The sequence below is a fragment of the Carettochelys insculpta genome, chromosome 4, assembly GCF_033958435.1.
Source record: "Carettochelys insculpta isolate YL-2023 chromosome 4, ASM3395843v1, whole genome shotgun sequence".
Lineage (NCBI taxonomy): Eukaryota > Metazoa > Chordata > Testudines > Carettochelyidae > Carettochelys > Carettochelys insculpta.
In genome coordinates, this window is record NC_134140.1 from 47504652 (window position 1) to 47530618 (window position 25967).

A 25967-nucleotide genomic window follows, 5' to 3' on the forward strand; every position below is an offset into this window, starting at 1 on the left:
ACAGTCCTTGTAATGTGTGAGATAATTGATGTGTCTGTTCTTACTAGCTGTCAACTTTGAATATCAATTCCAGCTCCTAAATTTCTCACTCTAATCTGTTTTTCAATTCTTTTTGCTCCAGGACACAAATTTTGAAGTCTTTAACAGAATGGCCTACTCCATAGAAGTGTTCACTGACCAGCTTATGTGTACTGAGTTTCTTCATGTCTGCTCTGTGTCCATTTATTCTTAGGCAAAGGTTTTGCCCAGTCTGTCCAATGTACATAGCAGCAGGGCCTTGTCGGCACACATAATGTTGCTGGAAGTGCATGAGAACGTGCCTTTAACATCCTCCCCCTCCTTCAGTCCTAGGTATTTGATTTGTCAGTTTTTATTGCTTCTTCTTTTTGGTCCTCTGTCCTTATAAATGTCAGTCTGTATTAGAAATGAAATTGATCTGACGAACTGGGTCTGTCCCATGAAAGCTCATCACCAAAAAAATCATTTTGTTAGCCTTTAAAGTCCAACTTTTCTGCTCTTTTGTGTTGTAAGAGTGAAGTAAAAGCTATGGGGAGGGAGACGGTCATTTTGAGGCAAAGAGCTTTGTCTAAATAATTCACCATTTTTCATAAGCACTCAGCTATCACAGCTTCCATGAAAGTAATGCTTGATAAAGCAGATGTGCATGTTTCAGAAGGACCACTTGAGAAGTCATATTAGTGGATCTGAATACGGACTTAAAATAGTGGAAGGGGCCCGGTAGCAGCTGCAGCTACTGTTACCCAGCTTGTTACTGAGAATGATACAGGAATCAAAGCACTGAAACAGTTTGTAAAAGTCAAAATTCAAGTACCCGTGGATTCCTTGAATCACTGCATAAGCTCAGCATCAAGACATTTGCATCACTAAAAAAGCTGCTGCCTTATTACTCCTAATTTTCTAGATTTGAGCTATCAGAGCAGACAGGGAGTTGTTTAGCCATTTTGTAGGAGTTGCACAAATGAAACACTGATCTGAAGGAAGCTTTCACACACGAATCTGCCACAGTTTCACATGCTGAGTCACTTTCTGAGCTTACCCTTAAACTGCATAGTGCCTGAATTTGTAAAAGAAAATGAGTGTAACCAGCTTGCCCACAGCTTAAATACAGTTGTTAGACACAGACAGGGAACTGCAACTCACTTTGTAGAACTTGCTGAATAGTACAATGGCCTGTACAGAGTTATGAAAACTGCAAAAGACTATGCGTTGATCAAAGTCAAATAAAGCTTTTGAGAATGTACCAAAAAAAAAAGCCTCAAAGAAATGAAGTCACAGTCCATGGTTCTAGGACACCCATCCTTGAGCAGTGAAGTACATTCACTGGAAATCCCAAGAATACAGTACACCTGGTAAAAAGCTGTCAGACTCATGGTGTAATATGGCAGAAATTTCACCAATTCCAGCTCAGAAAATGGTTACTTCAGGTAGATTCAAGGGTCGCCTCACTGCTCACATAAGTGCTTGAAAAGGAGTTACATGAAGAAGCAGCTACAGTAAAAGCTTTGCTGCCCAGCACTTTTTAACATCCAGAAAACTTGGCTACCCAACATCTGCCATAGATGGCAGTGCCACTCCCACTTCAGTTAACCAGAAAAATTCTCATAGCTGGCATTGTTTTCCAGTGTTTGTGGAAGTTGCTTTTGTTTGGTGGCCCTGAGGCAGCAGAGAAGCTGTGAATTACAGTACTGTATATAGTAATGGTGCTAAAAGGTGGAGTGTTAAGTAAGGTTATTTCATTTTTAAAACTTTGAGTTTGCTGAAAAATCTTGAGTAACCAGTAACCCCCTTTCCCATTGTATGCCAGATAAAGCTTTTACTGTACTTGGCTTCCATTTCATATTGCACATGCTTTACAGGAATATGTGTCCTTGGGTAATGGATATGACCTTCGACACTCATGTTGTAGTTCTCTGTATACATTTTATTCCCAAGGAAACAGTTCAAAACTTTTGGTTTCCTACTGGTATAACAGATAAGCCAGGTTTGTACCAGGCCCCCTGGCAGCAACTGAACTTGGCCAATAGCTGTACAGAAAGTTGTCAGCAGCACACACATGCTGACTGGGTATAATTCAACCAGCAGTCTGGCACACAAACTATGGAAGCTTGGGACTGGGGGCTGGGGGGGGGGGAATAAAAAAGAGACACCGAAACCAAACTGAGAAACTTTGCTGAGTTTGGCTTTACAGGGGATATCCTTCCTGCACAGTTAAGAAAGGAAAAATCAGTAGGAGCTTCCAGTAATCCTTTCTGTCCCAACAACTAACTTGGCAATTGTAGCATGTGATATAGATTTTTCTGTTGCAGTGTGGCCCAGAACAAGGCCTTTCCCAGCTTGCAGAAGACTGTTGTAACACACCAACTGTGCAAGTTACTGAACCCTTATTTCAGACCATGACATGGAGAGTTCAGTCTGACATCCCTTCCCCCTTCAGAACTGACTGGCAACATAAGGATGGACACATTTCTCCAGCACAAAATGACACAGAACCTGAAGCACTTCTGGAATGCCTTATATGGGGTTCAAAAAGAGAGTATAGAGGGCACACAAAGTTCTTGTGTGCTGGTGGGTGAACACTCTTGTAAGTCACAGCTGCCCGGGTGGGATCCAGAGGAGTCTGTGGCTGAGCCAGCTGTGATCTCAGAGATGTTGCATATTGGGCATATATAAATGCTGTATTGGTCGCTGCAGAATGGGAGTCCGTTGCCTATTAAAGTTTTGTTAGTGCCATGGTGTTCAGCATTATAGCGGGCTTCTATATAATGAACATTTAAAACAGCTGTGTCAAAAAATAACCTGTTTTGTTTTGATGCTAAATACACAAAGCCACTATTAAAGGTTCATTTCTTAAATAATGCATCAAAGAAACCTTCTATATGATTTGTTTGTCATAAACAGGAAGCTGCTGAAATCACGTTTTACTGGTAGTTTTTTCTTTCAATCTTATCTCCATGACTTAGTGCATTTTTTACGGTTCTCACTTGTGCTAATGGTTGTTTTGACCTGGATACAAAAAATTTTGCCATTTGCATACAAAATACCATATCTGCCCTAGATCTGTAGCTAAGGGACACATCTATCCAAACAGTGCTGTTGGTTTCTGGGCTGGGTAGCACCCCAACCAATAAAGTCCAGCTGGGCAAACTATCCCCAGGCTATTGCATCTGGACATCCCCATTACCTTACAAGTTACTGCCAATGTACATGACTTGGCTCACCTCTTGTATTCCTGCCCCTTCTAATGTTATGCCTGATATGGGTGTTATGAAAAAACCCAAAAGCTAATGAGAACCTTAACCAAAGTCTTTCTGTAACACTAGACAGTCTTTATTTGCATGTTGGTTGAGCTGTGACTGAAGTATGAACTTCTAATATAATTCTTTTAAACTGATACATACATTTTTGGCTGAATGGTTTCCAGCTGATTATAAAGGTATTGTGTTTTTAAAGCAAGATTAGAGTCACTGCACAGGATTGCTTTAACTAGTGCCTTTTTTTTTTTTTTAAACACACACACACGCACACGCACACCCCCAGCATTCAGCTGGCTCCCTGCCCCTGCTCCCCCACCAATCCTATGCTGGGGCTGCTGAGGTGCTGGTACTTAGTACCAGCAAGTGCTGGCACTAAAAGAAGCCCTGGCTTTAACCACACCTGGTTTTGCCATTTCTTTGTTAAGAGTCAATTTGGTTTTGTTTTCTACACATTTTATTGTTTCATTTGCAGTGTTCACTGTGGCATCTCTTAATTTGTATTTTAATGTTTTATTCCACTTTAATGTTTTGTGGTTATTTGCCTAATTGATTTTTCAGTTCATATTCATAAAGGCAACGGGGGAAAAAAATAAGAGAACAGTTTCATTGCAAGTACAGGACCCATACCTGGACTCCTTATTCAGGCAAAACTATGATGGATGTCAGATTTTTTGCCTACATGGTCCAGTGATCCACAAAGCATATTCCTAAATAATTAGACAGATAGTAAACAAAGCCACATCTGCCTTTGAACTTTATTTTTTCCATGTTTCCAGCACTGCTTTAAAGATGCATCTTCTCTCCCAAAATTAGAATTATTCTAGTAAAAATCATTAGATGAGGAAACAGTTAAAAAAGGAAAGAGATAATTACCAAACACGGTTCTAGCGGGCACTGATTCCTTATTTATCCAAAATGACACTTGCGAGAGGATCACAGTCATAATGCATGGGATATATGTCTGAATCATAAAATAACCCATTTTCCGTCTGAGGTGGAAGTAAACGGTCATAACAACATATTCACCTAAAAAAACAAAGCAAAAAGGCGAGTATGCTTCTGAATGCACATGCAATTTTTCTGTTTCAGAATAACCATGTTTCTGACAGCCAGCCAGAATTAGATATGAAAATATTATCTTCGGAGCTTAGCAACACAAGCACTAAAAGATCTGTTGCTTAGGAAACAAGGAGGACAGGAAGCAGGATAGCAAACAAAATGGAAAGTAGTATGTCCTTACAATGTCGTTCTGAAGACATAACACAAGATACTGTAAATTAATAGGTGATGTTAGATTGCCTTTTGTAGTTTAAGTGCTATTTAAGAGCTCTTGTGGCACCTCAGAAAAATACACGCTCTCAAGGCATATAAAGTATCTGTTTATCATCTATGCAGCTGTGGTATTTGGAATGGGCCATTTCACTTTACATAGACACCATGCCATAATATCTAGGTTTAACCTTAGAATTCATATTAGTTTATATGGAAATTTGTAATAGTTTCACAAGGTGTTTTCATTCTTGCACTGATGTCATAATTAAACAGTGCATAAATACTCTGTACATATATAAAGCCTTTAAGTTCTTTGCCTACATCAGTCAATTTAATCTGACAATCACTACATCAGTGGATATTATAAGATGTATAAAATATTCAGAATGAAATGCAAATGGTGGGTCTTCAAACTGCCACTGAAATTAATGGGATTCTTTCCTTTTGGATCAGGACTGCCTTCAGCGAACCTGGTATGCTTCAGAACTACAGGATTTGGAGGACAAATTGACTGGCGAGAAAGATTTACAATAACAATTTAAGCCAGTCTCAGAAATGTATATAATTAGCAGTAAAGCAGTCTTTATTTTAGCTTTGTGTCTACAATGACACCGTTTTACCTATATCACTAGGACAGTAGTGTACGAAACAAAATACATAGGCAAAAAAAAAAAAGTAAACTATGCCTCCAAACATTCAGAATTATATTCAACAGGATAATTGTATTTATACATACACAATAAACTTGTATCCTCCAGAGCACAAACTGCTGACTGATAAGAGTTAGAAAAAAAAAAATTTTCCACCATGGCCTGATTATTCAAAGTTGCTCTTTGAGATTTCTTGCACCTCTTTTTGACATTGGTCAGTACCAGAGATGGGAAGAGTACCCAGAAAGTTACTTTAGTAAAAATGCAGCAGCTTGAGGGTAGCGGGGATGGGGAATGTACATAAGTCCAAGTCAACGGTGTCCCTCTGGAAACCTACTTCATAAAAGCACGCGCACACATCACACCTTGATTGTACTCAAGTATCTAGAGGTTACAGCAGCTGCACTTTTACTCAAATAACTTTTTGGGTACTTTTTCTACCTCTGGTCAGTGCCAGATGCTTCAGAAGCAAGACACTGCACTAGATGGACTATTCTGATCCAATATGGTAATGCATGCATTCCTCTGCCTTAAGACCCCACTTAGCAGCAATTCTGTAACCTGTGTGGTCATTTCTTTTGACTTCCTTTATGACACGATGGGCCTTTTTGGCCTTGGAATCTACAGCAAGGAATGGAAACCACAATCTAGATGAATCCAACCAAGAAAAGCAGAGAGTCCAGTTTGTGGCAAGACTCCCCAGAGGGGATGAACTTGTACTCATTGGATATCTACAAGGCTCTCTCAGTGTGTCATGACTACTCACAAAAGAAAAGGAAAAAAAAGTGCAAGATTAGGTCTCAAGGCTTTCTTATGCCAACGCAGAGGAGTTCAGGGAAGGCTTCTCTGCCACTTTCTCCTCAGTATAGAACTATAATTTACCCCCTTATCTTCTCAATCCATTGAATTGAAATTCCCCTAAAAAAACCCCAGCCAATGGGATTTCCATTAAGAAGTGGTAAAGTTCCTCCACTAGTGAACATTCATACAGATATACACTGTACAGAGTCATGAAAATTCAGAGCCATCTGCTAGATACAACACTACTAACTATGAGATCACAACTGGCTCCTACAAATGCCTCAGCTGAGAACAAAAGTTTGATTACTGGGAAAGCAACAAAAATGGCCTAAATATAGACATGGTCCAGTCTTCATCATAGGTGAAAACCTGGCCCCCCTGAAGTCAATGACAAAACTCCCATTAACTTCAGTGGGAACAGGATTTTACTCCATGCATCTTTGAGCTAGTATTCAGAAGACTATATAACACAGCAAGCTTAGATTGCAAAAGGTCTCTTTGGGGCATGAAAGGGAAATGATCTACTTTGTCTTACATCAGGAATGGTAACATACATAAACCTGTAGGAGAACACTCCAATCTCCCTGGACACTCAGTAACAGATTTAAAAGTTGCAGTCCTACACAACAAAATTCAAAAATAAAGTGGAGAGAGAAATCTGAGCTGCACTTCTTGTACAAATTTGACTCCATCAACCAAGGATTACAGAGAGGCTACGTCTACACAAGCCCGAAACTTCAAAATGGCCATGGAAATGGCCATTTCAAAGTTTACTAATGAAGCGCTGAAATACATATTCAGCGCCTCATTACAATGCCAGCAGCTGTGGCACTTCAAAATTGACACGGCTTGCCGCCACACGGCTCGACCAGACAGGGCTCCTTTTCGAAAGGATCTCAGCAACTTCTAAATCCCCTTATTCCTATCTGCTGTTAGGAATAAGGGGATTTAGAAGTTGCCGGGATCCTTTCGAAAAGGAGCCGTGCGGCGGCGAGCCGTGTCAATTTTGAAGTACCACAGCTGCTGGCATTCTAATGAGGCGCTGAATATGTATTTCAGCGCGTCATTAGTAAACTTTGAAATGGCCATTTCCATGGCCATTTTGAAGTTTTGGGCTTGTGTAGACATAGCCAGACTGGGAATGGTTAGCCCCTTACAAAAGCAGTTTCTCTGCTATGGAAGTTCACATCTCCACATTAGAATCTGACAGTGGGCCACATCCCCCCGGACTGATCCAACTTGTTTTTTCTCCTCTCTTGATGCATACTGCTGATAATGGGCCATTTCCACCCTGACTGAACGGACCGTGTCAGCTCTGGCCCTCCCTTTTACTGGGACCCCTCTCTATAAACATTCCTCTGAACTCTCCTCCCCCCCCCAACACACACACACTCATGCATCTGATGAAGTGGGTCTTTGCCCACAAAAACTTATGCTCCAAAATATCTGTTAGTCTATAAGGTGCCATAGGACTTCTTGTTGTTCTACTTTGTGTTATGTGATAATATCTCCAATATCCAAGATGCCGATTAAGAAAATCTATTTATCTGAAGATAAAACAATATTAGAGGAGTCTGTCAAATGTATTTCCTCAGTTGGTTGTTTAATTTTATCTTTATCTTGCCACAGCATTTTATTTTACAACAAACATCAAGGATTCAGTCATGTAATTTTGTAACAAATCAACGATAGCTAAGCATTGAAATTTCACTTATTGGGGCCAGCTTGTTGTCACTTGTCATGGAAATTTCAGTAGCAAACAAACAAGTTTGTCTGCAATTAACATAGTATGAACCTGAATATAGTTCTAATCTATTACTTGAACATATTCTACATGTTGTATTCCTATTCTGAATTGTTTGCACTGACGGAAAATACAAAATTATTTTCCCATATAAACACAGATGGGACACCAAGAAAGTACTTTTACTACTTTTACTGGACTTCGAGGCCTCTAATAGCCTTAGTGACATGACTCCTGTTTATACAGGTATTTTAAGCAATAACTACATGCTTTCATCTAGCCTTTTGACTAATGATCTCATGCTGACTTGCTTCCTGAAGGGACTTTGAACTCAACTCCCTTCTAGTGAATCTGCAAGTGTTAATATGGAAATAAAAGCCCTGAGCAGATTTAGATGTGTATATGCATAATAGGACAGTTGAACTGGGAATATTTTATAGAAAAAGGCTAGGACAAAATTACATTGTTAATTCTGTATCTGAAACTGATTACACAGATGAGATTTTTACCTGTAATTGATTTAATAGTTTCAGTGGATACTGTATGCCCCAGCAGGTCATACTGAACTAAACTGGAAGACTCTTCAGGAACCTCCACAGATTGCTCAGGTCCTTTTGTCCAGGTGTAAATCATTTCACTCTTGGGGTAAGCATCTGAAGAGAACATATTGTTAACATGAAGACTGGAACCACCATAAAGATCAATGGAACATCTACATGCAGGACACTGTCAGGATCAGACCCTTAATTTGGGGTTCAACAATTGAAAATGTTTGGAAAGGGCACAGATCTAGCCATGGAAAGTTTAACTAATGATGTACACCAAAGGTATATCTACACTGCTCTGAGAGACCTATGTTTGTGGATTCAGTGTTTCCAAGCACACCCCTGAGGAATCCCCATGCTTTTTAAATATGGATTTACAACTGCTGGATATGAGTCTCACAGCTGCACTAATGCACAGAACTTCCACCTTACGACTGATACTTGATCTGTGGCTAAACTGCAAAATAGGGCCAGAACCGTGTCTCAATCAGTACATCTACACAGTCTGCAGAAGCAAGGCTTCCAGCCTGGGTGTGCAAGTGTGAACTAGCAAGGTTCTTACTCTAAAAAGTAGTGTAACACTTGACATTGTGGATCCCACTCCGAAGCCACCCCTGCAACCCCCTTACAGACCAACTTCTACGGACTATGCAGATATAGCCAGAGGAGCTCAGACCTGGACTCACCCCTTGCCTTTTGGGTCCTAGGATGCTGTTCCTGAGTGCTTACTGACCCAAGTCTAAGATCTGTGTGTGGAGAGTAGAGGGATTTTTGGGTCAAACCTAACCCTGAGCCCAGGTTTACAATTCAATGTAGACACACCCCAAGTGGATATAGCTGAGAGGTTGGAGACATTTATTTTAAGGGAACACTTATGCCAAGCTCAGAAGTTTGCAAAGTGTTTGTCAAAATCTGAAGGCCTGTAAAAAAAATGTACACCATCCCTCAAGAAATATTCAGATAGGATGTAAACAGTTAATGCCTACCATGCAGTCCCTACATAGCCAAAGTTCCTGTGAAAGCCAAATCCAGTCCTCCTTTTACATGTGAAAGGAGTAGGTCCTCTATCATTTCACTGAATGAAGTGCAATTTTCACTGCACTTATTTAAACTGGCCAGTGATCCCCCTGGAGAATTCTCCCAGTATAGGGAGAATCTCTGCTATCATCATAGCCTCCTCTTACGCCAGCTGCCATCTATCTGGGAAAATGAGGAATTTCAGAACAACCAGTTCTTATGCTTGATTTTCCATTGGGGTAAGCTGGATTTACACCAGTCGCAGACAGAACAATAGGGCATGTAGGCTGCAACAAGACTCCCTTCGGTCACACTGTCCACAATATCAGATTTTAGCACAGGGATGCGCCAGGGGTTCAATGGGGCAGGAGGACAGAGAGATTATAACATGCTGCAGCTGGTCCCCAGACTGTTCAAAACTGCTCTGAGCATACATCAGGGAACAGGGAGCTATGACTGGCTCTTCCCCTCTCTTGTGCCATACACAAGATGGAGGCAACAGAGAACCTGACCCAATCAATTACCACTGGAGGATGTTTTAAAATTAGCAGATCTCTGTAAGATCTCTTGATTGCTGAAGCTCTCCTCTTTCTATCCGACACTGAGAGTCTGAGCCAAAGCCTGTTGGAGTCCATGAGAATCTTTCCACAGACTTCAGAGAATGTTAGATCAGGCCCTGAAATATCCTTGTAGTCCAAGAGGTGAGGTTTACTTTAACTATCAGCATCTGTGGTACTTTCTCAGAGTCCTGCTTTAACAGCACTACAGACTTGATTCAGCCATCCCTACGTAAACCAAACTCACAGAAAAAGCCCATTGACTTTCATAATCAAGTCTTGTGGCTCAAGCCTAATATTTGAAAACCTCAGTTGATACAATTTAAAGGAAAAAAAACAACAACTTATTTTATACCCATAGCTACAAGAAATTCATAATTGTAACTTACAACTCCCAAATTTGAGGGGACAAGCATGACCATCCATTGGAAAATCCACTAATCTCATGGGACATTCTGCACTTATGGTAAGCCTGTAATGAAAAAAATGAATATGATTTGGTTTGATTTTATCTAGGCAGTATAACTTCTTTACAGTAATTGAAAGAAGACATAAATAACTGCATACCTCATTGTGTATAAGATGGTGCCATTTCTCATTATTCTAAAGAGTTTATTTGGGGCTGTCATATTATGTGAGACAGACTTTTTCCCATTCCTGAAAAAAGTGTCAGGTGTCCACACTTTTGAAACCATCATATTATTAAGTCTTAAAATTTCAATGGGACCATCATATTTTAATCTTTTGTCCACCCATGTCTGACGAAAGAAGACATCCATTGTGTATTCCTATGGTAAATTGCAGAAAAGCAAACATGTTACACTTTTATGTGTATGATTCCTGTAAAAATCCCTCAGGATCAAACAAAAGAGTGCTGAAGTAAATATTGTTAAGTCACCTAAAAAATATGTTTCCACCAATTAAAGTGAATTGTGCAGTTCTTAATACCTTATTTTCCCACATTAGTCATATAAATACATTGCAATACATTTTTAATCATTCAAGAGTAATTACTATAATCTAATAAAATTGCAGGAAGCAGACAATTAAGCTTGTACTCTAGCATATAACTGGAAACAAAATGACTAATGTGATAACAAGTTTCAATGCACTGTAGAGAGATATACATCTGTGGATTTTTATGAGGGCACATCATTTCTTATTTCTCCCAAGTTCACCAAAACCATAAGAAAATATACATCTAATTACAACGAATAAAAGCAGGTGGTTGACAGAAAAAAAGATTAATTGTTCTTCTGTCACCTGTACAAAAAGTGTATACAATAAACCCTTGTCCAGCAAAACATTTGTTTTAACTTGAGTGCTCAAGTACTCCCAGTGCCTTCCACGGAACTACTCCCATGCTTTAAAATAAAGCATGTACATAAATATTTGCATGATTAGGGCCATAAATAGGTAGTAACAGTTATAAATGAAGGAATGTTCACATAGTACTTTTTACCTTGGGATACCAAAGCACTTGCACATGCATAATATTGGGAAAGAGCCCCGTGCTGTTAACTCATCTAACTCATGTAGCTGCAGTTCTCTGCTGAAACATTTTTAAAATGTGATCTAATTTTTTTCTGGCAATTTTCCAAGAAGCGTATGACATATAAACCCTCTTCCTTAGTGGCTTGATCCTGCAAACACTTCCTCACATGGGTGATCAATTACTAGGCCTCTTCACAACCACTGAAACTGCATTGCAGTGACTAACACCTGTTCAGCTGAGCAAGGATTTGTAGGACTGGGCTCCCAATTTTATTGAACGATAGAGATACCTTGGCTTCGGAAACTTGTTTTGAGTATAGAAGGAGTATGTAACAATAAACATCTCATGGTCTTTCACTGCCTTTGTTTTTGTTTTTTTTCCCTTTCCCTTTGTGTTCATTCTCACCGCTTGCTACAGAATGTCTCATTCTGATTATGGCTATGCAGTTCTGCATAATGCCTGTGTTATGTCACTGAGCACAATAAGACAGTTTGCTTCTGTAAAAAGCACTCAGTGTGAGTAATGGTTACAGAATAGTGCCTTAAATCATCAGCACCTTAAGGCAGGTATTTGCCCATTCTAGTTTCCTGTAAAGCGCCAACACCCCCAGAGTGCTGTATAATTAAAAGGAGCTGAGCTAATAATTCCAAATTAATAATTTAGTTGACAAATAGTCTTTATTCTATGGTGACAGTTAATTATCTCAAAATGTATTCATTAAATCAGATTTACTTGGAGCTAAACTCCGATATCCTAATTCAGGCCGAATAGCACAAATACAGCTATTCAGAAGCCCCAAGTTTAATCAGAGTCTGGCCCTTAAAGAACATCTTGTCTAAACTTCACACTGAAGCACAGTGTATCTGCATAATTTGAGTTAAGGTGCTTAACCACATTAAAAAAAAATAAAATTAAATTAAAAAAAAAAAAAAAATCACATGACAGTTGGATCTTTCCCTTTCTTAAGGGCAGGGACTTGCAGAGACGTCAATGGGACTTATTCTGGATCAGGCCTTGCATGAGCGTGGACGCCTCTCACAGTCACAAATGTATTTGCATTTAACATGTGTCTTCAGGGACTATTCATGCAGGTCACTTTGACATTATCTTTCTGCAAATATTTTTGGAAAGACTTTTACTTGCATGCTGACAGAAAGCAAGACCAGCAGGGGCATGAGGATGGATGATTAATTCATTTAAAGTGAAAATGTCAACTAATATTTGGGGGAACAAGTGTCTTATTTACTCATTAGTAATATATACTAATAAATTGGAGAGGCAGAGAAAGACAAGATACAGAGGGGAAAAGTATTTCTGTGACCTGAGACAAATCATCTGCTCTCTACATAGTGCTTTCAGATACCCTACTGGACCTGAGCGGACTCTGATATCAGTATAAGTCTGTTATAAATTGATGTCAATTCCTTACACCAGTCTTTAAAAAGAAAAAAAGAAAAAAAAACAGCCTGAGTGAGATCAGAATCAGGCCTGCTCAGTCTAATCATAGCCTACAAATTAAGCTGCTGGTAATCTTTCCTACTTTGCATGATTGACAGTACAGTACAAAATCATCCATTCCTTACTGCAGTTAATGGTTTCTCAGCCCAAAAAAAAAAAATGGAATTTTAAATTCCAGAAATACATACCATTTCTACATCGGAAACAGGTCCAAAACTGGTGACATATATATCTGTTTTGACCTCAGTAACAGGACCTAACATATAAAAGGGAAGTGAGCAAGAAATTTTGCAAGTTAATATGTCTTAAAGAGGATATCAGCATGTATACCACATTTTATGCAGTTGTACCTCCAAAAAGTTCTGTGGACTAATCACATCATGATACACAGACAGCTTATTCTCAGAACCAAGCCTACAGTGGTTTCCCAGGGTCACAGTGTTAACCAGAGAAATCAGCTTCACTTGCTTAAGTCAGTCATATATGTTTACAATACTAATTTCCACTAATAAAATACACTTTGATTCCACAGATAAGAAAACCAGAACCACAATGGAAAAAAAATTAAGAAAATTAGTATTTTAAACTACTAGGGGCCTCAATTATCAAAATCTTCATACTAACACCAAGGGGCTTACTACTAACATACATAGGTGTGATTAAAATTGATGGGACTACAATTACTTAAGCAGTAAACTACTTTTGAGACTCATTTTTAGGATTTCCATTGATGATAAACACTGCAGCTTTCACAACTGTTCTTAATACTTTTGTCGTATGCCTTTCAATAGATTGAAGTAAACTGACTCTTCATGAGCTGTATCCAAATTGCCTCCACCTGAACCCATCCTACAGAGAAATCACCTCCAAGAGCAGGTACTGTTATTCCAGCAACAAAAGGGACTGAACCAATTCCCACTAAAATAAATGGGAAAAACGTCTACAGACTTGAGTGGGAGTTGGATCTGTCCCTACTGAGACAGCTAAGAGGGTACTAAACAGTACCCCATATCACTGGTGTTTTGTGATGTGAGCACTAGACCAACAGAATTTTAACTTGGACCATCGAATTGTGACATATATGTTATCAAACATCCATTAAACAGTAACAACTTTGAGATACATTTGAACTGGTAACAGAGAAGTGAAAGGATACACAGTTGCCAGTGTCCTGAGAGTCTTGTTTCTAAAGAAAGAACATTTGGGTCAATATTAACTCAGGCTTTTTTATTTTGTTTTGTTTTGATAGCTCCTACAATCCAAAAAGCAGCAAGTGAAAACTTTTAAGTACATCTGTCTCTTGGAAAATTGTTGTGTGCACAGATGTCATCTGAAATCAAAATGTAGACATGAAAAGAAAGAAAGATGTAGGCAACTTGCAAACAAGTGAACTATTTCTCTCCTTGGCCAAGCACACACATTGCAAGCCACAAGCAGATTAAAGATTTGTAAAATTACTCCATTAAACAGACTACAAACTATTTCAACAGGACAAGTTACTTTAAAAAAAGTAAGCACTAATCTCTTTTACTCCAGGACATAAGATAACCACCTTAACCAACTACTTCATCTGTTAACTCTAAATGAGTTTTAACACTCCTCAAATTCTTCCATTCTCTTTTCAATTAGTGTATTTTTCCCATCTGAATTCACAGCTATATAACTTTTTAACTGTATCGAAATAATGAGAGGCACAAAGCATCCACTGGAATGGTGGCTCCTTGAAGGCACTGATTACTTCAGTAAACTAAACAGCTGTAACCAGACAGGTGACAGGTTTACAGAGTATATTAAGTGAAATCATTCTTTGAAGCATCCTGAAAATAGATGATGTAAAACTAAGTTAGAAGCTGATTCAAAGGCTAGCTTAGACAACAGAGGTCTAAAAACCAGTATGTCTTGCTACCTCATGGGACCAGCATTTGAGTAACTAGCTAGATCCTCATATCACAAGTAGATGGAGGCTAAAAGCACTGCAGGATACAGCTGTGTGACAAGCAGAATTTTCAGCATCTCAGGATTTGCTTTGCTTTGAATTTTCAACAAAAAGGTTTTTTTAAACAAAAAAACCACAAATATAAAGTTCTGAAGAAAAGTCTTTTGTGTTGTTGTTTTGGAACTGCAACATTTCAAACTTAAATGACTCCTTCCCTTCCCTTCCCTCCCCTCCCCCCCCCCCACCAAAAAAAAAAAAAATTTCCCGCCATCAAAATAGGACACATTCCCATCTTAACAAAATGGAATTTTCCAGTGTAAAGGTGATGACTTGGAAAGCTTGATTAGCGCTACTGCAGAAGTTAACCTGATGTGAAGCTCTGGCAAAGGAGCACTTGACTTTCTAGCACATGGTTTCCCAAACTGGGAGGCATATGAAGAAACTCCATGGGGGAGTACAAGGTGACCCAGCCCCACCCCCCATCATTCCCCCACATCTGACGAAAGATCTGGCCTTTGCTTCTGGCTCTCAGCCCCTGCCATTTTACGTGGGTGACCCAACACAGCTGCTATAAAAATCAGGCAGCCAGCAAAGACCCATGTGGAGCCAGCTGCCTTCTGCTAATGAGAGTGAGTGTGGGCTGGGTTGGAGGAGAAGGTGGATGGGGTTAGATGAGGGGCTGGGGATACCTGGCATTGTGGGAGGGCAGGGAAGGGGCATGGCTGGGCAGCCAGCTTGTGGGGCTGGCCTCAGCAGCATGGGGCTCAGGCGGCTTGGGATAGTAGGTGGGCACTTGGCCCTGATAATGCGGGGCTTGGGTGGGTGGCTGGTGGGCGGGCGCCTGGCCACAGCACCGCAGGGCTTGGGTGGCCAGTGGGCAGATGGATGGCTAACAGGTGAGTGGGTGGCTTGTCCCCGCAGCATGGAGCTTGGGTGGGCGGGCAGGCAGCTGGTATGGGCAGCTCTGGAGGCTGACACGACATTCAGGCAGCTAGCCAGCTGGGGCTGCACCAGGCAAATATAAGGGGCCAAGAAAAAAAAAAGTCTTTATTTTTAATTTTAAAACAACATTTTATATCAAACTTGTGTTTATTTCAAATTACAAATTGAATTTTTTGTTAAGGGGGGTTGGATGATGGTAAAGAAGAGGTGGGGGGGCATGGCAGTTTCTCAAAAATCAAAAGATGGGGCATGATGCCAAAACATTTGGCAACCACTGTTCCAGCAACTACTTCTGGTCAAATGTTGGACTAGCTTTAACAAGCTCCTAAGATAAACACATTCATACAAAGGGTGCTTTCAAAGAAAATAAAGAAAGAAACAGAAGCTCCAATGGAGAATTTACACTCAAAACGCACACTCCTAAAATTAATGGACTGCTCAATGACTTCAATTGGATTGTCTCACCTAACGTCAGTGAGATACAGTTAAGGCATTACAACCCATAAATCATCATCAACGTAAATAAAATTGTTTACAGTTAATGGGAACATCATGCTTATGAAAGTTTCCATCTGTGAAATGTTAATGGCAGCTTACAGAACTAGCCATAATGAACATAAGCAATGTTTGAGCTTCCACCTCGAGTTCTACCGCTCATCCTAACCAGCAACCCTCTGCTTTTCCTATTCTCTGGCCACAGGGAAAGAGTTAATATATCAAAATTTACATGCTAAACTGTTTGGTGTTTTGAGCTGGTATGTAGTCAAAAACATCACTGACTTGAAACTAAGTAATTCTCCATCATGAGAGCACTGTACCACTTAGTCAATAATCTCAGGCCATGAAATCAAAATGACTTAAAAACCCTAAACTGCTGTAGCAGAGGACTGACCAGAAGCCAATTAACACTGAATTTGATCAGTAAAAAATTGCTCTTTGCCGGAAGAGGGAATGTCTCTGTACATCAACAAACCCTCTGAACATTAAGGAGCTATTTACAAACACCATGATGGGGAATTTTTTTTTTAAATCCATTGAGTAGTAAGGTAGTGCCCATAGCAGTGTGTGGGACTGGCAAGCTGGAATCAGAGCCTGCAAAACAAAATGGTTCTAGATCTGCTCATGCAGAATTAACATCAGCCCCGCAAAAAGCTAAAATAATTGGCTGTGTGCAGGGAAGTTAATGGATTACTGGAAAGGAGAGATTCCAGACCCCAAAATTATGGGCAGGCCAAAGGGAATAGCATGAAGTTCTAGTATAGCTCGTTGATTATTGTTAATGCACTAGAGAGGACTGAGCTGGGGAGCTATAGGTGGTGATAAGTGGTATTCTGTTATTAACCTTTTTGGGCTTATCTAGAAGTAGCTGGTTTGTGGGTATTTCTGCACCCCCCCGCCCCCCGCTTTTTTTTTTAAATAAATAAATACATACACTTCTCCTAGTGGGTTATTAAGTTTTATGCCTGATGGAGATCTTGAAGTTTTTGGCCTCTGTCAGTAGGATTGGAGCAGATGTGGTTGTATCTATGGGCTTGACTATAAATGATGGATCATTTATACATCACATTCAGACAAACACTGCATTTCAATATATCCATGCCTCTTCACACACATTCACCTGCACATTTGCCTGAACCCTGAACCTCTTCAAGAAACAGGAGATAGCTCAGTAGTCAAGATCTCCACTGAAACTGCCAATGAGATAGTAACTGGTGTCAATTTCATAACGTAGCCCAGTTCCCAGTAGATAGGAGTCTAAGAATACCAGCTAATTTTACCCAAGTCATTGAACAGCAGACAGATGGTAATGACTTCAGTCACTACCAGCCTGGGCCAGATTCAAAAATACCACCAGAAAACTACAGATAAATCATCCTATATCCTGCTAACAATCCTGTGATGCACCCAACCTAACTGAGGAAGACTGGACCATTGCCTGGAAAACCAGTCAGCTTCATGGCACAGTTCCCACTCCTAGCCCAGTGAGGATTTTTAATAAGTACCTGAGGCCATATGATGTAACCTTGAAGCGATGTAGGAATTCTTACTAGATGTTCATAACTGTAAACATTTTTTGCCCTCTAGAAACACTGGAAGAGCAGAGGTAAATTTTGTCTCTCATGTTTATTTTGTAGCTTACTGGATGGCAAGTCCAAATGAAAGCCCTAATCCCACAAACATTTCCTCACTCAAGTATTTCTTGCTCACAACTGGAGCTTGAAGGATTCTTGGAAGCCAGTCTTAAACTATTTACAAAGGGTTCACTGGTCTCTGTGGACTGGTAGGGAGTGGAAGCTATGGAGGAGAGGCTCTGCACTGAACGGCTAGTGTCTCCCCGAGGATGGGTGGGAGGACGTTTGTAACAACCCTTCTGGCAACTTCTTGGAAGAGAGTAGTTCTGCTCCACAAAGAATCTATCCACTCTTTCACAAATACAGTCTCAGCAGGCAAAACAGGCAAATCCTCCTGATCCTCAGAAAGTTATTAATCCATTTAAAAATGAGACAAAAAATGCTTACGACTAGAATTCAAGTGAAGCACAACTGTGAAAGTGACTGTGCAAAGCAGCATTATGGGATTCCATGTTTACTATTTCCAGATCAAGTAGGCACAGTTTACAAATACAAACGAGGCAGGAGGGATTTTGAGGGAGGAGAAGTAGTTTTGGGTTTGTTTTTTTTTTCCCCCTGCTAGCTGCCAGCTTGTCAAACTCAGACTGGAGTCTGACATTCAAGTTTCATTTTCTTGACATTGCCACTAGTAATAAAGACCATGCAGCCCAAATGATGGCTTGAGCGAAACCTGTACAGCCCCAGCACATTTAATTCATTGTCTCAGTGTTTACACAGGTATATCAAATCAGAAATTAATGAACATTTTAAAATTCTACTCATTTTTGCTTGTAATCTATTTTACTCCCTCTTAGGTATGTAGGCTCTGCCACAGGTGACTGCAAAAAACAAACAAAAATCTGCTAAGCAAGTAAGCAAATACAAACACACTGACACATACAGGACAGATCTGATGAATAAAAGGAGGCTTTTTTGAACTGTTACTTTTCAGTCAATGACATGGTCCTGCCTAGGGCAGGGGGTTGGACTTGATGGCTTTTTTAGGTCTCTTCCAGGTCTATTGTTCTATGAGTCTATGATATTAAATAACCGGGGGTGGAATTAACCCATATTTTTAATAAAAAATGTTTAAATCTAATGTATTTTTCATTAGTTCATTAATGATCAGTGATTTTAAAGGAAACATGTTAGTCATGTACAAATGCTATCCTGTGCTTATTTTACACAATATTTCACAGAATTTAAATTATGCAGCTTCAAACACTAAATTTCAAAGGGATGGGTAATCATTTTAGTGATTTAGTTAACATAAAACTGGAACATTAAGGCCGTGTCTACACTAGCCAAAAACTTAGAAATGGCCATTTCGAAGTTTACGAACGAAGTACTGAAATACATATTCAGCACCTCATTAGCATGCTGGCGGCCGCAGCCCTTCGAAATTGACGCGGCTCGCCGCCGCACGGCTCATCCAGACGGGGCTCCTTTTCGAAAGGACCCTGGCTACTTCAAAGTCCCCTTATTCCCATGAGCAGATGGGAATAAGGGGACTTTAAAATTGACGTGGCTCGCCGCCGCACGGCTCATCCAGACGGGGCTCCTTTTCAAAAGGACCCCGGCTACTTCGAAGTCCCCTTATTCCCATCTGCTCATAGGCATAAGGGGACTTTTCGAAAGGACCCTGGCTACTTCAAAGTCCCCTTATTCCTATGAGCAGATGGGAATAAGGGGACTTCGAAATTGACGCGGCTCGCCGCCGTGTGGCTCATCCAGACGGGGCTCCTTTTCAAAAGGACCCTGGCTACTTCGAAGTCCCCTTATTCCTATGAGCAGATGGGAATAAGGGGACTTCGAAGTAGCTGGGGTCCTTTCGAAAAGGAGCCCCGTCTGGACGAGCCACACGGCGACGAGCCGCGTCAAATTCGAAGTGCCGCGGCCGCCCGCATGCTAATGAGGTGCTGAATATGTATTTCAGCACTTCATTAGTAAACTTCGAAATGGCCATTTGCATGGCCATTTCAAAGTTTTTGGCTAGTGTAGACGTAGCCTAAAGGTTTAGTCTTTCAATCTGCAACACCAGCTCAAGATTGTATAATATGTAATTAAACATTGGCTGGGCATGTCTACCTTGCTGAAACTTAGTTGTCATCTGTATGAACCCTGAAATCCCAAGGATGTCTGGCTAGCAGATCAAAAGTGTACCATTTAAGGACATAGGTCTTCCCTCACCAGATCAGAGGGAAACTCCATCAAGTCCAGCATCTTGTATCTGGTATCTAGCACCAGATGCTTCCGAGAAAGGTACATGAAAAACAAACACATCACTATCTGTAATAGGACAATTAAGTAATAACTTGCTCAAAGGCAAAGTTTATTCCTAACTCCAGTCAAATAGCTGCTTATGCAACCATTAAGTTTTAATCAAAATGTAATCAATTAGAGCACTGCCCTTGTAAACCCAGGGTTGAAAGGTCCCCTGCAGGAGGGAACTTGCAAGGTGCTAGGGCAGGGTTAGATTTTAAAAAAAAAAGTCAGGGCTAGTGATAGATCTTGCTGTGAGTGCAGGGGAATGGACTTGACCTCTAAAGGTCCCTTCCAGTTTTATGAGATATGTATAGCCCCATGTATTTTATTTACTGTCAGTGAGCATATTCTCAATATCTTTTAAAGGTCTATTTTTCTGACTCCTACTAAGCTCTCTGACACAATGCTATCTGGTCACAATAGCTTCCACAGGCTAGCTGTATATTGCACGCACAGAAAGAAAACCTCAGAATTTGCTGCCTTTCTGCTTCAGTGAATGGGCCTTTGCTCCTGCATTACAAGAGCTGGTAAACAGGAGGGCCCCATTTGCCATCTGTGGGCCGTTCCTTATTTTGTTTCTCTCTATCAGATCCCCTGATGGAAGGTGCATAGTGCAGGTGGGGATTAAGGTTGTGAGGGAACTTTTCTACCCTTTGCGTGGGTAAAGATTGGGTAGAATGGCAGTTCACTTCACTGCCATAAACCCCCTGACTGCTCTAAGTGAACAAATCCATCTGCACTATCCTCTTCAAAGTTAGTGGAAAAGGGATCACAGCTCCATTCCACCTCTTGAAAGAGCCAGTGGATCTGGCCTAATGTGGCAGGAAGCACACGTGGCAAGGGTGGGATAGCAGCTAGACTCCCATACTTGGAGTTATTGCCACTCCATGGGTTGTCACTGGGACTGCCAGCTCTGCACTACCACTTGTGCTGTGCTCTGTGCTTTCAAGGTACAAACAACTCCCTTACAGTCTGTGCATGTAACTTACATTAAATTTCCCATAGGAGTTATGGGAAAGATCAAGTATTACACATGGCCCTTACCTAGAGGGTCACCTGAGTTTGTTTTTTCAGAAGTATGTGCTTTCACAAGTCAGCAAATGTAAAAAAAAAAAATTCATACTTGTGCTGAGCCTACTTCCACTCAATGCAACAGCCAAAATTCTTCGTACTTTAGTAGGAAGAAAGGTTAACTATGTTTACCTAATAAACCATGCAAGTTCTAAGGGACCATACAGGCCATTAAGAAACACACCAAAATGTGTTAAGTATGTATCACTTGCACTGTAAATCACGAGTAATTCCATTAAAGTCCATGGATTTGCATTAACCCAGTACCCACGTAATCCAAACTAGAAACTATGCATTTACACAGGTAAACAATATGCCTCTGGGAAAAGATCACTTTTAATTATATCATTTAGTATAAGATCGCCAAGGAAACAAGCTCAATTTTCAAAGAAAACACAAGCTTTATAGCTATCCATAGCATATTTTTCTTCCTTCCTTTTCTATTATGATAAAATAGAGGAAACAAGCAGTGAATTCCCATTGTGGCTAGAACTGGTGCACCATCTGATTTTTGCTTCTGGAAACTGTGGGGCAGGGTAACATTTTTGCAGCAGATGGCAAAAAAGATATGATCTTTCACATGAAATGTCTTTTTATAGCCACCTTCCATTGTTTTTACTGTGAACGCCATGCTCTTCTGAGCTAGTGCATTATGATTTTTTTGATCTGGAAAGGTCAAGTCCACTTTAAATTGTAATGAGAATACTGAATGCAATGTAATGAAGTATAAATAGTTCAGATAGCAAATTGACTTGAATTCTAGCATAGCTTACTTCCAAACCACAGAGCATATTTTATTCATTAGTCGCTACATATTTTCCCACTCCTTAAACACCACCTGCTTATCCTCAAAAACAGCTGTGCATAAGAAATCTGCCTGATTACACTTCAGATTTCTTCTACAATATTGCCCTTGCTGACTTTTGAGAAACATTAAAACTATGCTATCAACTTAGTTTCATATTGCTATTAATCAGATTAATTCCACACACACCCTTGTAAATTAACTATTCTGAAAACAGCTTTACCTAGAAAATGATTCAGAAATAATTTTATAAACAGACATTTTTGTGTTTGCTTTCTTAAATTAGTTGATCACTAATGAATGGCACAAGCCCGGCTGCCTAGCAGACTTGACTCTACCATTTAGGCACAGAGCTGATACAGAATGGGTGACAGCTTCCTCACCCCTAGCTATTTGAGGTTCAATCCCATTCCTGAAGAGATACAAGTGTAAAATGGTAGTTTGTCTCTATATTCAGCCCCTCTTCTGAAACTGCCAATAACTGTGTTAATTAATACTCATTTTCAACATTTGGATCCATATTAGGCTTGATCCAATTCCTTTAAGTATTTTCCATTTAGTTTTATAGGAGCTGGAGCAATCCCATTTGTAGGAAAAAAACAAACAAAAAAAAAAATCTTTCCCATCCTTCCTCTGTATGCAGAGTTTTTAACAAATTGTTATTCTGATAAAGTAAATGCTAGAAAAATTCAAAAAGTATGGCTAGCTTCTTGGGTCCAGTTCTAATCTCACTGACATTTGTGAGAATCAGAAATTACGCTCAATTTGGGGAGAGAGGATATAAAACCAAAGTCATAATAATCTTAGGGAAATAAGCATTTTAGCTTCATGAAGTGTGGTTGGTGACTAAACCTCAGCATTGAATATTATGCTGTTTGTCTGCATGACATAACTTCAACATTACTGAAACATACTGTACTTTTTCTGTCTGTAACTATTACTGTCCTCTATGATATTTGTTTTCTATGCATGCACGGGTGAATGACCCACTTTAAAAAACATGAATCATATTTACCATAAATATTTATCAGCAAAGAACAGAATAAAGTTAAAACTAATGAAAGAAAGTAAATATTTTAATGATTAATCAACTCTTATTCTGAGTTCTGTCAAAGAATCAAACCTCGATATTTACATACATGATTGTATTACTGGGGGGTGCAAGGGAGCAGATTTTGCCCATTCAGGTGAAAATAATTTTTGTAACTAAGAGCTAAGGTGCTAACATTCTTATAAATTAGAGAGAGTGTATTTTTCATGCATTACTCATCAGCTTTGTAATGTTACAACTGCTCACCTTTGAGTTTTAAAGTTAGCAGCTATAGAAGAACGAACAAGTAGGCTAATTCCACACTTTAAAGTATTCACCAAAAATATATTTTTCAACCTGAACTCTAGCCCCGCCACCCCCTCCCAGACTAACTTGTTTATTTACATTCATAGGTTAGGAGGTAAGAAGGAGAACACAGTTCCTTGCTTCCTGGTAGCACTTTTGGGCGGGGGGGAAGAAAAAAAGCTGTATTTTTAATTATTCTGTATTTACAGAATAGACTGAAAATATAAAAACCCCTATATGGTGTTGAGCTATACAGTAGGCATTTTCTGCTCATTTTAGATATTCTAATACTACACTTAAAGCATACTTTTTATGCCTAGTATCTGTCTATGTGAGCAGGTGTGAGAGAGAGAGAGAGAGAGAGAGAACAAACAGTGTCTCTGGACAGAGCACATTCCTCTGAAGGAAACCTGCAGAAGAATCTAACCTTAAGGAGAGTTAAGCTGCAAAAGACCATCTGAGTAAATTATCCTCACTGGTGCTTTAATAGGGTTACCTTTATTTACAACTAATGTCCTAAGCTTGGCTTATAGGAAGTGCACTCCACAAAATTACTAAATTTCTGCTTATTTTAGATTTGTAATGGTGTTGTGTGGAGTTTTTTCCCCTTTGTATGGTAAGGTCACACATATTATTTGGTATGTGTTTGGAGTGGTTAGATTATAGATTAGTGTAGCTGTATCAAGTGCATGAAGAAGGTAAATTAAAATAGAAGTATTTCACAGAACAAGCCTACATGAGCATACCCTCATTCAAACCTCATGCGTAGGTAGCCCCATGACTGTCTTTGTCAGCCTGGTGCATCACCAGAGATGCTGTGTCACTTTTCTTTTCCCCCACGCCTGTTTTAATACCCTCGTTCCAGGAAAAAGTAAAAGCTAGATATATCAGGATGCTCATGAGTTTCGGTCCCTAGCTCTTAGTATGCTTTCTCTTTTGATGGTACAGTTTATCTTCTCATGTAGCACCAGAGGGGAAAAAACACTCTCGCTCCCAGTACTTCATGACACAATAGTGCTGAACACACAGTCAACCCATGGAGCCAGCTAAATATTGGGCCAAAGTCCTCAATTTCTAATATCCAAGTAGAGAACATGTGTGCCTGCTCTAAAGACAAGGCAAAGATTCCAGAATTTCAGTTAAAAACTGAGGGTCAGATTCCAGGTTTCCCGCCCCCCCCTCCCCAGTACTATGGGAGCAGATGCATCAAGGCTCAGATTATTCACAGTGGGAGCAACCCCGGTTTCTAGTTGGATTATACATACAGGCTCTTGGGACCAAAAACTGCCCAGATCCAACTAGATCAAAGTGTCCTACAAGTATTTTTGCAGCCCCATGGAGACAGAATATTTTTTAGAGCAGTAGGAGCAGCTAAACCTATTCTGTGTTAAGCCATAGCCCTTGGGAAAGCAGGGTTTAAAATTAGCCGAAGCCAGCAGTGTTCAGAAAGACAGATCCGACTCTTTGCCCCCTTGCTTGGGGCTGAGCCTGCCAGAAATATCAGCACAGCTGAACTCCTTCATGTGAAGGAATTTGAGCTATTACTGCTGTAAATCTGCAGGACCCAAGGTGGGCATGGGTCACGCAGCAAACCAGCAGTCCTGTAGCACTTCAAAGATAACAGAACACTTTATTAGGTAATGAGCTTTGGTGGGACAGACCCACGTCTTCAGATCACCTGCTTCAAGGTCCAGACGAGGCAGAACAGCTAGGTTTGCACTCTCTGTTCACGGTACAATTTGGGGGATCCAAAAAACCAGTAGGGTTTGGCCACCTCTAAGCAGATCCGGCTTTTTCCCTCTCCTCGCTGGAGTTCCCACCTCAGGCGTGGAGGGACAACAACGTTTTGGTGAGAGGGGAAAGGGGCATTGTCACAGGAGCATTTAGATCAACAACATGCAGGCGCGTTACTTGCGATTGTAAACACACGAAGCCTACCTAGTTCTCCCCATAGACAGACACACAGGCAAGGCAGACTGACAGACAGGAGGGACCGTGCACAGAAACCATACCCCCAAATCCAGGGCGCAGCCTGTTGTCATAACCATCCAGGAGACTGTTCAGGATGCTGGTGAAATTCTCCGGCCATAACCTCTCCTCCTTTTTGCTGGGGCCCGGGGGCTCGGTGACGCTGCGGGGGGACAGACAAGGCACGGCCGTGGCGGGGGCTGGCTAAGGGGAGCGGGGTGGGCTCGCCCCGCCGGCCCCTGCCGGCCCGCCCGGGGTACTCACCAGGTGGCCAGGCACAGGAAGTGCAGGAGGGTGAGCGAGAGCCCGGAGGACATGGCGATCGCTGGCTCCGTGGCAGATCCCATCTTTGCATGCCATACTTCAAGCCTGGCCGCGTTGCCCGTCACGCGGCGCCCGGTCCGGAGGAGCGAGCCCAGCCGCGGGCGGAGGGCGAGCCCGCCCCGGAGCGCCCGGCACGGGGCGGGGGCACCGCGGCGCCGCTACATCGCGGGCAGCCCGCGGCGCGGCTGCCCCAGCCTTTAACTCCCTCGGGGGCACCGGGCTCCCGCTGCCCACCTGCGCCTCGCTCCACTCCGCCACCGTCCCGCTCCCCTCCCAGCGCCGCCGGCCGAGAGGGAACCAAACGGGCGACTCCAGCGAAGCTCGCTCGCTCGTTCCCTTCCCTTCTCTCCCTGCCTCCCTCCCTGCGCCAGTCCGCCAGTCAGTCCCACCCAGGC

General features: G+C 41.0%; 1 protein-coding gene across 1 annotated transcript in view; it reads right to left on the minus strand.

The window, feature by feature from the left end:
- The window catches only part of GABRA4 (gamma-aminobutyric acid type A receptor subunit alpha4), a 66384-nt gene extending 40789 nt beyond the window's left edge, over positions 1 to 25595 (minus strand). The window contains exons 1-7 of the mRNA XM_074991801.1: positions 25513 to 25595; positions 25293 to 25411; positions 13003 to 13070; positions 10429 to 10649; positions 10251 to 10333; positions 8252 to 8395; positions 4149 to 4301 (exon numbers count right to left, since the gene is read on the minus strand). Of these exons, the coding sequence (XP_074847902.1) occupies positions 4149 to 4301; positions 8252 to 8395; positions 10251 to 10333; positions 10429 to 10649; positions 13003 to 13070; positions 25293 to 25411; positions 25513 to 25595 (871 nt within the window). The remainder of the gene's footprint in view (positions 1 to 4148; positions 4302 to 8251; positions 8396 to 10250; positions 10334 to 10428; positions 10650 to 13002; positions 13071 to 25292; positions 25412 to 25512) is intronic.
- Positions 25596 to 25967: the final 372 nt, after the last annotated feature.